General features: G+C 47.7%; 1 protein-coding gene across 3 annotated transcripts in view; it reads left to right on the forward strand.

Annotated features, from left to right (window-relative positions):
* POU2F3 (POU class 2 homeobox 3) overlaps positions 1-17,365 on the forward strand; it is an 89,102-nt gene extending 71,737 nt beyond the window's left edge. For 2 of the 3 annotated variants that reach the window (XM_015100962.4, XM_042232993.2), the window contains 6 exons: positions 295-436; positions 2,629-2,765; positions 4,732-4,893; positions 10,726-10,792; positions 12,035-12,170; positions 13,121-17,365. In XM_015100962.4, the coding sequence (XP_014956448.1) occupies positions 295-436; positions 2,629-2,765; positions 4,732-4,893; positions 10,726-10,792; positions 12,035-12,170; positions 13,121-13,160 (684 nt within the window). In that variant the 3' untranslated portion in view covers positions 13,161-17,365. The remainder of the gene's footprint in view (positions 1-294; positions 437-2,628; positions 2,766-4,731; positions 4,894-10,725; positions 10,793-12,034; positions 12,171-13,120) is intronic. The other variant, XM_042232994.2, reaches the window with a different exon arrangement.
* The last annotated feature ends 1,134 nt before the right edge of the window (positions 17,366-18,499 follow it).

Raw genomic sequence — 18,499 nt, forward strand, 5'->3', positions numbered from 1 at the left:
GTGCCCCTGTGTCCCCTAACAATGGGGCACAGTTGCCATTGGTAGGGAAGCCGGGGACCCTGCTGGTGGAGGGGGCGAGGAATGAGAGCCAGGCCAGGGGCAAGGCACAGACCACTCAGAGTCTAAGAAGAGAAGTAACCAGGTTTCCATCTTAGGGGAAGAAACCTGGAAGGGAGCCAGGGGGACGGGTGGGAGCGCGAAAGGTGCGGCGAGGAGCTAGGATGGTGGGGGATGTGGACAAAGGGGAGAAGGGGCCTGTCAATCAAGGTCGCCCCTCTCCACCCCTACGTGCAGGGGGATGTGGGTCTGGCCATGGGAAAGCTGTATGGAAACGACTTCAGCCAGACGACTATCTCACGATTTGAGGCCCTCAATCTGAGCTTCAAGAACATGTGCAAGCTCAAGCCGCTGCTGGAGAAGTGGCTGAACGATGCAGGTAGGCCTTGGGGACGTGACGATGGATGATGCCTTAGAGCGGTGGTCCCCGACCTCTTAGGCTCCAGGGACTGGTTTTCACGGAAGAAGATTTTTTCACGGACCCAGGGTTGCGGAGTGGTTTCGGCATGATTCAGGCGCATTACGTGCACTGTGCACTTTATGTCTATTATGATTACTTCAGCTCCACTTCAGATCATCAGGCATTAGATCCCAGAGGTGAGGGGCCCCAGCCTTTGAAGGTCTGCAGAAAGGGGCTGGTGACTGGTCTATGCTGGGGCTTTCAGTGGTCAACGCACAAGGCCCTTTCCTCTCCTCCTGAGTCTGGAACCAACAGAAAAATAGGACACTGGGGACAGGCTAATAGAGATGAAGGTGTCAGCTTCATTATGGAAAAAGCCATAGAGGACATGGCTTTAGGTCTGTGGCCACAAAGACTTGCCCCATTTTATTCCCTACTCCAGACCTGCCTGGCCTCACCATAGACAAAGGTGGGGTCTGCAGAGCCAACACATCCAGACTACTGTCTGGACTGTGTCTAGAGCAGGGGGATAGGGAAGGGGGCTCTCCAGGGTCTCATGGCTGGGAGGCGGAGGCAACAGGCACAACAAAAGATCTTTATCTGGCTAATTCTTGAGTAGGTTTTCAGAGGACAGCAAGTTACTGAAAGCTAGACTGGTTGGGAGAAGGAAATGGCAACCCACTCCAGTGTTCTTGCCTGGAGAATCCCAGGGACAAAGGAGCCTGGTGGGCTGTCGTCTATGGGGTTGCACAGAGTCGGACATGACTGAAGCGACTTAGCAGCAGCAGCAGAAGACTGGTTGGGAAAGCGTTCCAGCAGGAGTGGGGTTTGCAGGAAGATTCAGTCAGGCGTGGTGGCCATGGAGGCAATTCCAGGAGGCCCAGGGTATAAGCCAAGGGCAAAACATTTGGAATAATGAATGGAAGAGTTTGGTGTCAGGGAACAGCGTGGGACAGGGTTCTTAACCACAGCATTAGCAGCATCTTGGGACAGATAATACTTTTTCATGGAAGCTGTCCCATGAATTGTAGGCTATTTAGCAGCATCCTTGGTCTCTACACACTAGATGCCCGCCCCCTGTTGTAACATCCAAAATGCCATAAGATAGTGCCAGATGTCCCTGGGGGAAGAATGGGGGTAGTACAAAGTCATCCCAGGATGAGAACCACTGGTCTTGGTGGAGAGGGAGGAGCAGAGCCAGTGGTGGGGCTGGGCTCTAGTCTGTAGATAGTGTGGGTTCATGGTTACTACAGGGCTTCCCTGGTGGCTCAGATGGTAAAGATTCTGCCTACAATGCAGGAGACCCGGGGTTGATCCCTGGGTCATGAAGATCCCTGGAGAAGGGAATGGCAACCCACTCCAGTATTCTTACCTGGAGAATCCCATGGAGAAAGGAGCCTGGCAGGCTACAGTCCATGGTGTCACAAGGAGACAGACATGACTGAGTGACTAACACTTCACTTCCCAGTGGTTACTATGGAGAGAGGAGAGTGGGAGATGGGCAGCCAAGGGTGGGGCCCTCTCGGAAGTCCTTCCACATGGAAACAAGGGAGTGGGTAAGGAAGCCTCCCCACCAGGCTGTCCCTTTGGCAGGTTTGACTGGAGCGCTGGACTGAGATGACCAGAGAGAGAGTCTTAGGGTCTTTGGGAAAGGACCTTGCTGATCTCTTCTGGCGTGACTCCCGTCTGCACCTGAATGCTTCTGGAGGGCCCTCCCAGTTGACCCCTCACATCACCTCAGCTGCAGCACTCATGCTGCAAAGGAAGTGGCCTCACACCAGCCTCCCACCGCCAAGGGCCATTGCTTTTAGCTCAAAACCCCAGTTCCCATTTCCCTCAGGATTCACATCCAGGCCTCCTTGTAAAAGACAGACCCGTGAGTGCCACTTGGAGCCCTGCCCTCACCCACTCACACCCACACATGCCGCTGATGTCTGGGTGTCCCTGAACCATGACCGCAAACACTGGAGGCACCGAGGTGGGAGGCGTGGAGGACCTTTGCCCAGAGCAGCGAGGAGAAGCAGGATTCTCTGGCTGTTCCTGCTCCCCTGCGAGGGGAGGGTCCACGGACCTGCTGGGAGAGGGTCATGGGACCTCAGGTCCAGGGAGACAGAGCCTGCACCGGCTGCCTTCCCCTCTCTGAGCCTCCTCTCCTCTCCCACTCCACGCAGAATCCTCCCCGTCGGACCCCTCCATGAGCACCCCCAACTCTTACCCCGCCCTCAGTGAGGTGTTCGGGAGGAAGAGGAAGAAGCGGACCAGCATTGAGACCAACATCCGTCTGACTCTGGAGAAGAGATTTCAAGATGTGAGCAGATCCTTGGGGTGGGGGCAAGTGGGCTGACTTGCACAGGAGGGTGAGCATACACGCACAGGTCCTTGGACACCACCCCTGAGCCCTCCAACACCTGCCCTGGGAAAGGGTCAGAAAACAGAGACCTGCTCCTTCTCCAGGCGTTTGAGCAACAGGCTGGGTTCCAGAAACTTCCTCCCCTACAGACCCTGCTGGCTCTGACCTCTATTTGGTATCCATGATCCCTTGAGCCGAGAGATTTAGACTGGGATCTAGAATCCTAGTGGAGAGGATTGTATCTGTATCCAGTTGAGATAAAGGAAGCAAAGCCAGGTCATTGTGTATATATTCTTTACCTTCCTCACATTGCTTTGTATTTTTCAAATTATATACCTAAAATAAATACTCATTGTAAAGAATTTGGAAAACACGGGGAAGTAGGAAAAAATTCACCACCAAATGTCATCTACGTATGTCCTTCTGTTTCTCTCTTCTGCATACACTTGCTTCTCTGGTGGCTCAGATGGTAAAGCATCTGCCTGCAATGCAGGAGACCTGGGTTTGATCCCTGGGTCAGGAAGATCCCCTGGAGAAGGAGATGACAACCCACTCCAGTATTGTTGCCTGGAGAATTCCATGGACAGAGGAGCCTGACAGGCTACAGTCCAGGGAATTGTAAAGAATCGGACATGACTGAGCAACTAACACTTTCACTTCACATGCACTTAAATACTTGTGATCATATTACATACACACGTTGTTTTGAACTTGCAGCAAAAGTGTATTCTGGAGTCAATATGTGGAAGCTAATAATACCAGTTATGTGCCCCATGGGAGCCGGGGAAGAGAAGAGGGATAAACATGCGTGGCCTAAAGAGCCTTTAATCAGGGTCCCTTAGGGACCGGCCTCCAGAGTTTCCATCCACACCGCTCAGGTCCCTCAAGGATGTGCCCGTGGCCTAGTTCTGCCTTGCAGGCCCCAGGCCTCCAGGGCTGCTGCCCGCCCAGCAGATTCCCCCGTGCATGTGACTGTGGACTTGACGGCTGCATCCTGCTGGCAGGATGATGAGAGCTGGCTTTTCCTTTTGCTGAAGTTTCTCAGAGGAGCAAGAGTCAGGGAGGCTGTAGAAAGGAGAGGAAGGGGGCTAAGATCAAAGATTGAGTTGAGGGTGGAAGTGGTCAAAACAAAGGAGTGACGGATATATATGTATATTTGAGTGTGTATACAAATGTATGGGCTTCCTGATGGCTCAGTGGGAAAGAATCCACCTGCCAACGCAGGAGACACAGAGATGCAGGTTCAGTCCCCGGGTTGGGAAGATCCCATGGAGAAGGAAATGGTAACCCACTGCAGTACTCTTGCCTGGGAAATTCCATGGACAGAAGAGCCTGGCAGGCTATAGTCCATGGAGCCGCAAAGAGTCAGACACAACTTATTGACTAACACACACACACACATACACACACGCTTATCTCCTCTATAGTCTTGATGGGTCCACACGTTTTAACTAGCATTTCCTATTCTGAGGTAGGCAGGAAGAAACCAGCTGAGAGAAGGTTTCCTCAGATTATGAGGAAAGAGGGGAGCATGGGTTCTGGGGATGCAGCCTGCCCCACCAAGCTCATCAGCTTCTTTATTCAGAACTTCTCTGGAGAAGTGAGAGGAGAGCCTCCACCCTGTGTCAGGCCCTGCACTTGGCAGTTGACACACATTTCCTCCTTCAGTCTCCACAATAATCCTATACAGTAATCATTATTACTCTCCTTTCATAGATGGTAAGACTGAGGCTCAGAGAGGTTCGGAAAGTTTCCTGAGGCCACAGAATAAGGGCTAAAACCACTATTCCATCTTAGGTCTGATTCTAAAGCTTTTGCTCCATCTATTATTCTATCCTGCTTCCTGGAACATCTCTCCCCCACCTTCAATTCTTGGTCCTGTTCCCTTCTCCTCCTGATGACTCTGCCCCTTTGGTTTCTGTAGAACCCCAAACCCAGCTCTGAGGAGATCTCCATGATTGCAGAGCAGTTGTCCATGGAGAAGGAGGTGGTGAGGGTCTGGTTCTGCAACCGACGACAAAAGGAGAAGCGAATCAACTGCCCTGTGGCCACACCTATCAAATCACCCATGTACAGTTCCCGGCTGGTGAGTGGCCAGGAGCCAAACTGCCTGCCAAGCACTGGGGGAGATGAAGCCTGGAGGGCCAAGAATCTTCCCCATCCTAAGGAAGATGGGGGTGGAGGAGTATGGAGCAAATAAATATCTAAGAGATACTGTATATCAAATATATATACTATAAAGTAGAGTAAAGAAGAATAAGGAGATCGAATGTGATTGTAAGGAGCTGGTGTTTCAGTAGAGGGGTGAGAGAAGGCCTCTCTGATAAAGTGAGATTTTATCAGGGATCTAAGTATTGAAAGGGAATGAAATATAAATATCTGGAGGAAAGAGTTGTTCCAGGTAGCAGGACCAGAAAATGAGAAGGCCTGGCATGTTTGAGGAACAGCACGGAAGCCAGTGTCACCAGGGCAGAGCAAGGAAGGAGGTGAGGAGCTGGAGATGAAGGCAGAGAAGTGACAGGAAGCTATTCACCAAGGAAAGGTCTCAGAGGCCATCAGAGGACCCTGGCCTTCATCTTAAGTGAAATAAGGTACCACTAGAGAGCTGCCACGGGCTGCCATTCGGAGATTAATCCGTGTGGAAGCGGGATACCACCTGAGAGAGGTACAACAGTCAGGCTTCGAGGGGGGAAGCTTGGGCGAGGGTGCAGGGCATGGCGGGGGCAGATGTGGTTGGACTCTAAATGGATCTCCACCATGAAGGTGACAGTGTGTGCTGTTAGCTCAGACAGGAAGTACGAAAAATGAGGCCAAGATGACCTCAGCGGTTCTGACCTGAGCAACAGACTGGAAGGTGTTGCCATTTTCTGAGATCATAAAGACTGTAGAGGAACAGGTTTGAAGGGTGGGGGGATGAGCGGAGAATTTAGAGCTGGTTATATTAAGATAGACTTAACACCCTAGGCATCCAAGAGAAAGCGTCAAGTAGATGGTTATATCTAGGAATCTAGAGTGCAGGGGGAGAAGTCAGGGCTGGGAGAAGTTCAGGCAGACTGGGAGGCCTGGAGGGTAGAAAATATCTTCTCCATCCCTGGGATTGATGAAGGTTGGAGATTAAGGGAGGTGGGGATAATGGTGTTGTCCCCATGTTTCTAGCACTCAAGGGTGGCTGAAATCCAGCCTCGTCCTGGCATATTTCATAAAGGCATACTATTGCTTATTCTTTCACCAAACATTGATCAACCATCTACTATGTATTGTTCTTCCCAGAGGACCTCCCTGCCTAGCAGAGGAGACAGACAAATAAACAAATGACAAACACGATGGTTTCTCTCAGAGAATTTAGGAGCAGCGGCTAACAAAGCCTTGGGAGGTGGTGGTTAGGGAAAGCTTCCCCAAGGAGATAATTAATACCTGAGCTGAGTCTAAAAAGATAAGAAGGAGTGAAGAGGCAAATAAGTGTATAGGGGGTAGAGTTCCGGAGGAGAAAGCAGGAGAACCGTGGTGCGGTGGTGTGAAGCAGGGTGAAGAGGGCGCGTGCACAGAACAGCAGGTGGGTCCATGTGGAGGACCGTTGACGGATAAGACTGCATAGATCAGCAAGGGCCAGATGGACGGGATTGTGGGCAGGGCTGAGGGAGGTGAGGGCTTGGGGAATTGCTGACGGATTTGAAGCAGGGCGCTGGCATGACCACATTTGCTTTTTAGAACCGTCACTCTGACTGCAGTCATAGAGGGTGGCTTGAGAGGCACCAGGTTTGGTTTCAGAGATGAGTTAGATGTGACTGCAGTTATCCAGTAAAGATATGATGAGGGCCGAAGCAAAGCCATTTGGTAAGAATGAGGGGGATGGGAGAGATTCAGGAGGTAATTAGAAGGTAGGATTATTAGGTCTTGGTTAATGACTTGAAAACTGGGTGGGCGCAGGAAGAACCACAAAAGGAAGAGCGCACTCTGGGATGCCTCTCTGCATTCAGGCCGAACTGACAGGGTAGAAGTTGGTGCCGATGACGGAATGATTATACACAGGGGAGGAGCTGGCTTAGGAGTAGGAAAAAATGATTTCAGTTCCTTTTGTTTTTTTTTTTCATCTGGCTGTGCTGAGTCTTAGTGGTAGTATGTGGAATCTCGTTCCCTAACCAGAGGTCAAACCCTGGGCCCCTTGCATTGGGAGCACAGAGTCTTAGCCACCACATCTCCAGAGAAGTCCCGATTTTAGTTCTTTACACCATTATGATATACAGTAAGGCCTATGGGTCACCCAAGTAGGAAAGTCCCTGGGCACTTGGAATAATGGGTCTGGAGTTCAGAAGGAAAAGCCAGGATAGAGAAGTGAGCTGGGGAGTCATAAGCACACAGGTGGTGGTTGGAATCCTGGGTCAGGAGGGTCTCACCTGTGTAATTTGTACAGAAGCAAAGGGGAAAATCGAAATCCCAGCCCTGGGAAACACCAGCATTTGAGGGCTGGGCAAAGGAAGAGGACCAAGGGGAGAAAATGAGAAGGTGGAGCCAGAAAAGGCAAGAAATTGCAATGAAGTGGGTGAAGCAGCTGTAAGGAGCCCTGAAGGATAGCCATGGGAACACCGATGAAAGACCCCCAAATCAGGATGGGATGCAGGAGGGATGACTCCCTAATTTGTTTGGAGAACAGGTTAGGAATTCATCAAAGAACAGCATAGCCAGCAGAAGGAATAGTCTGGGAGAGGCATCGAGCTCTGAAACAACATGGTGCATCTGGGGAACCACAAGCTTTTTGTTCTGGCTGGAGCTAAGGGTTTAGGCCTAAGACAGGAGGTTGATGAGAGCTGGATCATGGGGGGCCATGGATGCTAAATTACCCTAGAAGCTATGAGGAGCCATTGACAATTTGGAGTTGGAGACAATATGATGTTCATTGACCATTCATTTCTTAAGTATTTATTGAGCACACACCATCTATTTGGCACTGAGATGTGGCAGCGCACAGGATCGTTACTGGTGATCTCCGTTTAGAGTCTAGCAAGGAAAACAGACATTAAACAAAATGCAATTTGTGATGAAGCCTCCAGAGAAGGCGTGTGGGTATTTGAGGGACCAAGCCTAGTTCAGGTGTCGGGGACTCCTCTTTGGAATGATGGTCACGTTGATGGCAGAAGAAAGAGTAGACCCGAATGGGGTAAAGGTCTGAGTTGGAGGTGGGGAAGGGGAGCAAGATGGCGGGGCGGAGGGAGTGTTGGGAAGAACATTCTCTGCAGAGGAAACTGTGTGCAGAGGCCCTAAGGCTGGGGTGGGCAGGGAGAGGAAGCACAGAAGGTTGGACTGGAACACAGGGAGGGAGACAGTGTGTGAATGAGGGGGCTGGAGCAGTAGGCGGGTTAGATCCTGTAGGGCACGGTAGGCCACGTGAAGGAAACCGAACCATGCCATGAGAGATTTGGAATCTTTAAAGATGGGGCTTTGTCTAGAATAGCTGGGAGGTAGCTATCACCTTGGTTCAATCCGAGCTGGGGACACCAACGTGGAGAAAAGAAGTGGGAGGCATGGAAGACCCGTAAAGGAGCATCATGCCTTCTCATCGTGCATTGGATACTGAGCACCTGCCAAGTTCTGGGTGCTGTGGCAGACACTGAGGATCCAGCAGGGGACCACACAAGCATCACATTCCCCTCATGAAGGCTCCAGCCTAGTCAGGGAGAAAGATGTTAAATAAATAGTCACATTAATACTTGCGATCAATGCTAAAGGAAAACAACCCTGAATATTCATTGGAAGGACTGATGCTGAAGCTGCAATAATTTGACCACCCGATGCAAAGAGCAGACTCCTTGGAAAAGACCCTGATGCTGGGAAAGGTTGAAGGCAGGAGGAGAAGCAGGTAGCTGAGGATGAGACGGTTGGATGGCATCACTGACTCAGTGGACATGAATTTGAGCAAAATCTAGGAGATAGTGAAGGACAGAGGAGCCTGGCATGCTACAGTCCATGGGGTCGCAAAGAGTCGGACGCAACTGAGCTCCTGAACAGCAACAACAATACTTGTGGCGTCCTGAAGTAAGAGTGTAGAGAAAATGCTCTAATCCGGTCTTCTGCTCGGGTCTCACTGGAACATTGTCCTTGGGACTGGGACATAGTTTCTTCTACTTCTGGTGTGACGTAATCTCCAAGGTATACTGTTAAGCAAAAAAAAAAAGAAGAAGAAAAAGAAGAAGAAAGAAAGCAAAAAAGGCAAAATTATTCAGAGCAGTATGGGCAGAATGCTACTATTTATATAAAAAAAGGGAGAGCCATATCTCCGCTTGCACATGTATAGCCTGTCTCCAGACAGAAGAGAAGAAGCTGGTTGCAGTGATGAAATAATTATTTAAAAACAACAACAAATGGCTTGGGGTGTGGCAGCAAGGGGTAGGCAGAGGAAAAGAGGGAGGGAGATTATTGATAGCATCTCTCACCATGCTGCCCCACACCTGTCTCCGCCCTTCATGGGCCCCCAGCCTACTAAAGAGGCCCCTTGTGGAAGGGCAGGTCCATGAAAGCAGCAGAACCATTGCAGACTGATTAGGAAATGAGTACATGCTGCATCCTGTCGGCACGGGGTGTTCCAAACTAGGGGAAGGCAGCGGTGCCCAGTCGCAGCTCCCTGAGCAGAACCTCCCTGCGAGGTCCTGGGTGGAGGCTGATCCGAGTGTCCCAGGACAGCATGAGAAGATGAAGGGGGAGGAAAAGTATGCCGAGTTCAGCTCCAATGAAGAGGTAAACAGCAGCTCAAGATACACGAGTTGACAGCTTCTGCAGGAGGGCAGGGAACTAACATTTAACAAGCCGGGTACTCTTTGCCAGGCATTGAGTTAGAAGCTTAATGGACATTATCTCGTTAAACCTTAATTAAAAGAAAATATGAGGGAGGTTTTACTGCTGTTTTACGGATGAGAAAACCAAATCTCAGCTCAAGTAATGTGCCCCAGCTACATAGACAGTGGTGGAGCCAGGCCTCACTCCCAGATCTGTTGGGCCCCCATGTCTATTTAGGATAGTAATACTGAGGGTAGGGATTCCTGGACTGTATGGGAAGGTTAAGCTACAGTATCTTAGGTCCCTTCCCAGCCCAGAGCTGATGATGCTGTGAGGTCTCCAGGGCAAGATGCAAAGCTTCAGAGACCTCACACAGTTCATCTCCTCCAGGGACCTCCGGAGAGTGGATGGTCCTCTCATACATCAAGATGTGAAGCCTGTGACAGGATGGTTAGGGCTGAGCTCTCCTGCCCAAGCAAGTGCAGGGGTCTTAAAAATAAAAAACAAGCATTTCCATTATTCTTTTTTTAACGTTTATATATTGGGCTGCATTAGATCTTAGTTACAGCATGCAGGATCTTCATTGATCATGTGGGATCTTTGAGGCAGTGTGAGGGCTCAGTAGGTGCATCACGTGAGCTTAGTTGCCCCATGGCATATCAGTTCCCTGACCAGGGATCAAACCTGCATCCCCTGCATTGGAAGGTGGATTCTTAACCACTAGACCCCCAGGGAAGTCCCCACAGGGGTCTTTTAAGAAGGAAGAAGAAGGGACTGGAAATAAAGTAGCCATCCCACAGTGTCAGCCACAGCAGCATCCTGGAGGCATGGTCCTCTCCTCACAGGGCATCTGAGCAAGGCCTCTTTGGTCTGGTGGCCAAGCAGCCTTGCCAGGGGTCACACTGCAGAGAGGCCCTGGCCAGGGGTCCGCAGGGAGTGGCAGGAGCAGGGCAGAGCTGGAGCTGGGTGGTGTACATGGTCCAGAGCCTTTCCTGTGACACAGAGCACAGGGCATCGGTTTGGGATTAGGAAACCATCCAGGAAGTGAAGCCCTAATCTCTGTGGAGTTTACGGCCCAGCACCCTGGGAGAAGCTCCAGAAGATGGAGACGGAAGCAGAAGAGAATTTACAAGCTTCTCTCACCTTTCAGGTGTCTCCCTCTGGATCTCTGGGCCCCCTCTCTGTCCCTCCTGTCCACAGCACCATGCCTGGAACAGGTGAGCTCTAAAAATAAGGTCTACTAACATTCTTTTAGATAATGGGATAACAGAACTGCAAGATATTGACCTAAGTCAGTTCAGTTCAGTTGCTCAGTCCGACTCTTTGCAACCCCATGGACTGCAGCACGCCAAGCTTCCCTGTCCATCACCAACTCCCAAAGCTTGCTCAAACTCACGTCCATCAAGTCAGTGATGCCATCCAACCATCTCATCCTCAGCATTCCCAAAATGTGTTTTAGAAGATGTTAACATTTTTTCTAGGAGGAAAAGTCTTCTGTGATCAAGTAAGTTTGGGGAATGCTGAGTAGGTAAAGTTTGAACAAGTGTTTTTGTTTTAATTGTTGCACTTCTTGGCCCACTTTACCTACAAATGCCTTATACATAAAAATGAGCTGAACAGAAGGCAGGGTTTTCTAAACCAATTTTCTACAGAACTCTGTTTTTCAAAAAGTATTTCAAAGAATTAGATAGGGTGACCATATGTCTGGATTTGCCCAGGACAGCCCCAGTATCTGATGGTCCCCTGTGCTGATCTCATTATCAATACTATTGCCTTCGACCCTTCAAATCATCTTAGCTTGGAGGATGAAATCTATGTCACCTTACCCATGGAATGTTGTTTGGGAAACCTGAATACAGGAGTTCAGTTTTATCCAGATTTGCCATATTAGAGAGGTCACAAAGAGGTTTCAGGGAAATGAAGCAAGTTGCCACAGGCCACAGAGCTCTATAGTGGATGCCCAGGACTCCTCCCATGCTCCTTCTGGAAGACCATGTACCATGTGGAGATGGGAACCCCAGAGAGGCTGGCCATCTTAATGTGCTCTCAGCTTCTCTTTTCCTCCCCAAGCATTCTTCTCTCCTCCTCGCTTCCTTCCCTAAGCTTCCGCTTCTCTTTCTTATCCTGCCCCTGGGTCCCAGGCTGGATATAGCCAGCCCAGGGTGTGCCCTTGGAATGGGAAGATTTTGGCATCCATCCTCCCTGTGTTTGGCAAGTCTTGGACTTGTGGAACCAGCCATGCCACTCTCAGGGCCTGGGCCGGGGAGCAGTATGTATGATGAGGGCCCCTCTGGGGCAGGGTGTTGATGCTACCGTGATAGGAGGTGGGCAGATGGGTGGAAGGGGGAGTGGAGTAGGGAGAGGGTGAGACCCCTTGGGGGATATGTGCCTGAAGGTCACGAGGTCCCTGGAGCCAGCCTCATTAATTCCCCCTTGTTTCTGCCTCTCCTCATGCTCAGTAACGTCATCCTGTTCCCCTGGGAACAACAGCAGGCCATCTTCTCCCGGCTCAGGACTCCAGGCCAGCAGCCCCACTGCATCTCAAAATAACTCCAAAGCGGCCGTGAACTCCTCCTCCAGTTTTAACTCTTCAGGGTAAGGTGGAGGGAAGAGAACCAAGACACCTCCTCTAGGGCCAAGGGACATGTGAGAAGCTGCGTCTGGGGGTCAACACCTTGGGGAAGAAGGCTTGTCACGGGGGATGCAGGGAGAGGGCGGGGTGCCGAGCCAGACTGGACTCTATCCCTTGGGAGTGGGATTTAAAAGAGAAGCCTCAGCCAGTCCTGGCAAAGAGCTGATGTCAACAAAGCCAAAATTTCCATCCTCACTGGGAGGGTGGAAATTTCCAAACACTCCTGTTGAAAAGGGTCAGGTCCTTCACTGGGCTTCAGAGAACTCCCCTTCACGCCAGTTCCAGCTGCAGTGGGGGCATTCTGCCCCAAGCCTGAGCTTCCCTGTGTAGCTGATGCCCTGGGAGAGGGGAGGGGTGCTCCATCCTAACCTTGTGCTCCCACCCGGGATGCAATGACAGAAGCAGCCTCCAGAGCCTTGATGCAAAGATTCTCCTCTAAAAAGTGTTCCCAGAGTGGATGCCTCAAGAGGTTTCTTCCCCAGTACAGAACAAAACAAGAGATTGCAAGTCAGGCAATTAAAGACGTGAGCTTGTTTGAAGAAATGAACCTGTTTGTCCAAACCCAAACTGTTCGGCAAGGCAGCCAGCTCTTAAGGGCCAACTGTGGCATACCCCCAAAGCTAGGAGCTCCTCAACCACCCCCACCAAAAAGAAGAGAGGAAAACATATAATGGACATTAAAAAAATTGTTCTGAGATATAATTCACATTCCATAAAATTTACCAATTCAGTGTACAAGTCACTGCTTTTTAGTGTATTCACAGGATGGTGCGATTGTCGCCATATCTGATTCTAGAACACTTTCAGCACTCCTAGGAAAAAACCCTGTATGTACCTGCCAGTGCTCGCTGCTCATTCCCCTTTCCTCATGGTTAGAAGCTGTCCGACTGACTCGTTCCTTCCTTCCTTCTAGATCTTGGTATCGATGGAGTCATCCCACGTACCTCCACTGAGACCAAAAAGTTTCTCCTCTGCCACCTGGCCCTGTATTCCCCACCAGAAGGAAGGGAATCATGCCTTCTCTGTATGGACAGATTACTTTCAGGAGAGAGCGGAAGAGGACGAACCCAAACTCTTGTCTTCTTCAGAGCAAGCGCCTCCAGAGATCCAAACTGTGATTGAACCGTGTGCTGACTCCTAGCGCTCTTGAAACGCACATCCCTCCTAGGAGTTGGTCATTTTTGCCTTCCTCACCTGCACCCTTCTCTAAATATTTCAGACAGTTTCCCTGCTGCAGTGGCCTTTGAAAAAGGACTTTTTATTATTCTCCAGCTCGTCTCCAGTTCATTCTGGGCACAGCCATTCACCTGGTGCCAAACTACCAGAGGGGAGAGAACGGGTTTTGACTCTGAACTTAGCCACAGTCCAAGAACTGATTCTAGAATCTGCGAAAAGATTTGAATCTGATGTCTCCACCAAAGCTTTGATGTTTTTTCTGTTCAGCAAAATTTTCATTTCCCCCCACTTTCTCTTTAGCCTTGTCCCTTCTTCTAGAACCAAATCCATTCATAATCATGTTCTCCAAATTCCCTCCTCTTTACTCAGTCCCCTGGGCACATTTCTCTGCCCACAGGTGCTCTTGTGTCTGCTTTGTCTGCTCCAGAGTTCAGGAACACTTGTTTCTTCTCTCCTTCCCTGTGTGTCTCCTTCTCTCCTTCTCTCCCCTGTCTCCTGTTGCAGAAGGAGGAACACGAAACCAAACACACAACAATTATGCTGGCAACATACCTGTATATAGCCCTTTCCTTTTTTTGCATTATGTTCTTCTCTCCTTAATGTGGAATTTTCCAGCAAAATGTTTAACTCAGGTGTGAATTTTGAAGATGTCTCTGTAATATATTATCTTCTTTAACAAAAAAGAAAGAAAGAAAGAAAAATACCAAAGTGTGAACTACTGTGCTAGCTTCCACAGGAGTTCCCATGTGGGCTGGGAATCCTTGTTGATTTCTGCAGGAACATTCTTTCTCCAGTCTCTTTCTTTGTGGGCCAGTGTGTAGACCTGTAACATGAAGCCATTGTAGAAATGGTCACTTTTTTTTTTTTTTAAAGACTGCATAGCCAAGAAAATGTTGAGATTCAAAGGAATCTCTCTGTTCCTAAATAAATTTGTATAATGATATATACAGTATTCCACTATTGGTAAGAAGCTACTGCTACTAAGTTGCTTCAGTCATGTCCGACTCTGTGCGACCCCATAGACAGCAGTCCACCAGGCTCCTCTGTCCCTGGGATTCTCCAGGCAAGAACACTGGAGTGAGTTACCATTTCCTTCCCCAAGGCATGCATGCATGCTAATCACTTCAGTTGTGTCTGACTCTGTGCGACCCTACGGACAGCAGCCCACCAGGCTCCTCTGTCCATGGGGTTCTCTAGGCAAGAATGCTGGAGTCTGTTGCAGTTTCCTTCTCCAATTGGTAAGAAGAGGTTTAGATTATTCTGTGTCTTTTGTTGTGGGGGAAGGTGAATGCATATAATGAAACAGGATGGATAAAGTGTTTCAAATTGGTGGATTAAGTTTATTACTCCCTCAACTGATGCTGAAGATGACATACATTAATACAGGGCTCTGGAGAGGTCAGAGATTCTACTCTTTTTGACTGAGCAGCCTTGAGGGAAGTGTAGGTACGAGATTGGCTTCCTCATTTTGTAAGTGGGAAAATGGTAAACGTATAAGGTCAAGTTGTTTGGAGACTTATGAGCTGAAGTCTGGGGTTTATCCCTCATATCTCAGAAATCCTAAAGGTCGTGAAAGTGATGGATATTTGAGACAAGGGATGATTCAAAAGTCAAGAATATTTGGCTTTTGAAGGCACTGTGACTTTTGAAGAGGCAGTTGAGAGGCAAGGAAGCTATCCTTGTGGTCTTTCTTGGATTAATAAAAATTTAAATACTTAACCATTTTTGAGGCAAACATTGAGCTGTAGGAAAAAGAGACACTTCAAAACTGTAATGACTGAAGGGAAGAAACTAAAATTAGCATTAAACGTTTGTTGCAAATAGTAATATCCAAAGGGGAAATCTATATCCAGATAACCACAAATTAACTGGGTTTTTTTCTTTTTTGGATGGGGCTTATATAAAAAGTAATATTTCGTTTGGTGAAGTGGGAGAAAGCCTATTGGTAGTGGTTACTTTGTCAAGAAAAGATCTAGTTGAAAGGAGCTAGGTATGCACCAAAGAGACAAGAGGAGCCTGCAGCAATAATTTAATTGTATAAAGAAACTACTCTGCCACCCATAGGCCCATCTGTGCATACACACTTGAGTGTGCACTGTTCTTTGTACACTTGTGGGTGCCAGAGTAGACACTTTCCTGCAGCAGTATTGGCTACTTTGACACCTTGTTCAGGTGAGTGCTGAAAGTTACGTCCTGCACTGTCCATGAGTCTGGTGTTCACTCACTTGACCCTTTAACAAATATTTTATTTTTTCAGAGCAGTTTTAGGTTTACAGCAAAATTAAGAGGAAGCTACAGAGATTTCTTGTACACCTCTTGCCCCCATATATTCATAGCTTTCCCCATGATCAACGTTATTCACAAGAAGTAATTTTTGTTTTTAACCAAGAATGAATCTACACCAACACATCACAATCACCCAAAGTCCAGCATTAAACATTTGTTAGCTTACCTTGGAGTTCTCTCTAGATGTCGTACCTTCTCTAGGTTTGGAGAAATGTACAATGACGCATATCCATCATTATAGTATCGTACAGAGTATTTTTCACTGCCCTAACAACCCTCTGTGCTCTACCTATTCATCTCTCCCTGCCACACCCTTACAGCCTTTTTACTGTCACAATAGTTTTGCCTTTTCCAGAATGTCACATGGTTGGAATCATAGTATATAGCCTTTCCAGATAGGCTTATTTCAATTAGTAATATGCATTTAAGTTTCCTTCATGTCTTTTCATGAGCTTGCTAGCTCATTTCTCATGTCTGGATGTACCACAGTTTATTTATTCGTTTCCCTACCGAAGGACATCTTGGTTGCTTCCAAATTTTGGCAATTATGAATAAAGCTGCTATAAATATCTGTGAACAGGTTTTTGTGTAGTCATACATTTTCAGTTCATTTAGGCAAATACCAAGGAGTGTGATTGCCAGATTGTGAGTACATTCAGTTTTGTAGGAAACCACCAAACTGTCTTCCCAAGTGGCTGTACCACTTTGCATTCTCACCAGCAATGTTATTAGAGTTCCTGTCACTCTGCATCCTTGCTAGCCTTTGTTGTCAGTGTTTGGGGTTTTGGTCATTTTACTAGGAATACAGTGGTATCTCGTTGTTGTTTTAATTCGCATATCCCTGATGATATGATGTGGAACAACTTTTCACACACTTATTTATCATCTGTGTATCTTCTCTGGTGAGACGTCTATTAAGATCTTTGGCCCATTTTTAAATCAAGTTGTCTGTTTTTTTACTGTTGAGTTTTAACAGTTCTTTGTATATTTTGGATAACAGTCCTTTATCAGATGTGTCTTTTGCAAATATTTTCTCCCAGTCTGTGATTTCTCTTCTCATTCTCTTGCTATTGTCTTTTGCAGAACAGAAGCCTTTCATTTTAGTGAAGTCCAGCTTGTTAATTATTTCTTTCATGGTCTGTCTCTGGTGTTATATCTAAAAAGGCAACACCATACCCAGCATCGTTTAGGGTTCCTCCTACATTATCTTCTAAAAGCAGTTCCCAACCTTCTCGGCACCAGGAACCAGTTTCATGGAAGACAATTTTCCATGGACCAGGGGGGAGCAAATGGTATGATTACCATCATGGTATATCAGGACGATTCAAGCACATTATATTTATTGCACAGTTTAGTTCTATTATTATTATTACATCAGCTCCACCTCAGATCATCAGGCATTAGATCCTGGAGGTCAGGGACCTCTGTTACAGGAGTTTTATAGCTTTGTGTTTTACATTTAGGCCTGTGATCATTTTGAGTTAACTTTTGTGATGGTGTAAGGTCTGAGTCTAGGTTCATTTTTTCACATGTGGATGTACAGTTGTTCCAGCTCCTTCTGTTGAAGACAGTATCATTATCCTCTTGTATTGCCTTTGCTCCTCTGTCAAAAATCAGTTGACTATATTTATGGGGGTCTATTTCTGGGCTATTTGACCATGCTTTTTATAAAAGAAATAAACAGAATTGTAGCCTACCTGCTAAGCCTCCAGTAGCTTCCATTAACTGTTGCCTTGGAATGTTGCTAAACAGACTCAAACCTAAAAGGGGGTACCAATTTACTTTTCATGTCTGCAAGATCCTGTAAAACTCATCATTCCAGTCAAGTTTAACTGAAGCCTGGTTAGCTTCTTCAGCATCTAATTAGGCACAAGAGAATCAAAGGGCAACAACCAGTCATTGTCTAGGAGGAAAGAAAGGGAAAAAGAATTGTTGCTGCTGCTTTGTGAACTTTCAAACTTTGATCTTTAGTAGACTCAAGACTGATGGGTTCAGCTGTGGGCTCCTAATACTAAGAGCTTTTGGTCCAACTGAGAGGTGAGAGGATGAGTTTAGTTGCAGACTCAAATTAAGAATCCTGTCCTGGAGCTCAACCCAATGTTCTGTGACAACCTAGAGTGGTGGAAAGGGGAGGGAGATGGGAGGGAGTTCAGGAGGGAGGGGATATATGTCACTGAGTCGTGTTGATGAGTGGCAGAGGCTAACACAATATTGAAGAGCAACTGTCCTCCAATAATTGTATTTTGTTCTATACCTCTCAATATTGTACAATGATAATCTTTGATAATTAAAAAAAATAGTAATAGATAAGCTAAAAAAACAAAGAATCCTGTCCTGGGCCCCCAGACTGCTGGCTCGGTGCCCCTTCCCACTGTGTACTCTGCTTCCCCTGGCTACATTCATGGACTGTGTTTGCTGACTCTTCTGTTTTCCTGATGGACTGTGGGGAGCTCCTTGTAGCTGTCTGTCTTTTTCTCTGTATCCTCATGACTAGTACTGTGACAAGGACGCAATAGGCAATTCAGGTTTTCAAAACTTGAATTCTTTCTTTTAACCTCTAAACAACTTCTAATAGGAGCTGTGAATGAAGAACACATAGAACCATCTTGGAGGAGACTCTAGGGGAGTGGAGGCAGCCTACCTTTGTGGTTAAGAGTATGACATCCAATGCCATATTGCCTGGGTTCATTACCCAGATCTGCCTCCTACTAATCATGTCACTTTGGACAATTTCCTTCAGTGCTCTGTGACTCAGTTTCTCACCTGCAAAAATGGGGATAACAACAATATCCATCTCCAAGAGTTGTTGTGAGAATTAATGACTTAATAT

This window comes from Ovis aries, chromosome 15, assembly GCF_016772045.2.
Source record: "Ovis aries strain OAR_USU_Benz2616 breed Rambouillet chromosome 15, ARS-UI_Ramb_v3.0, whole genome shotgun sequence".
In the NCBI taxonomy this organism is placed as follows: domain Eukaryota; kingdom Metazoa; phylum Chordata; class Mammalia; order Artiodactyla; family Bovidae; genus Ovis; species Ovis aries.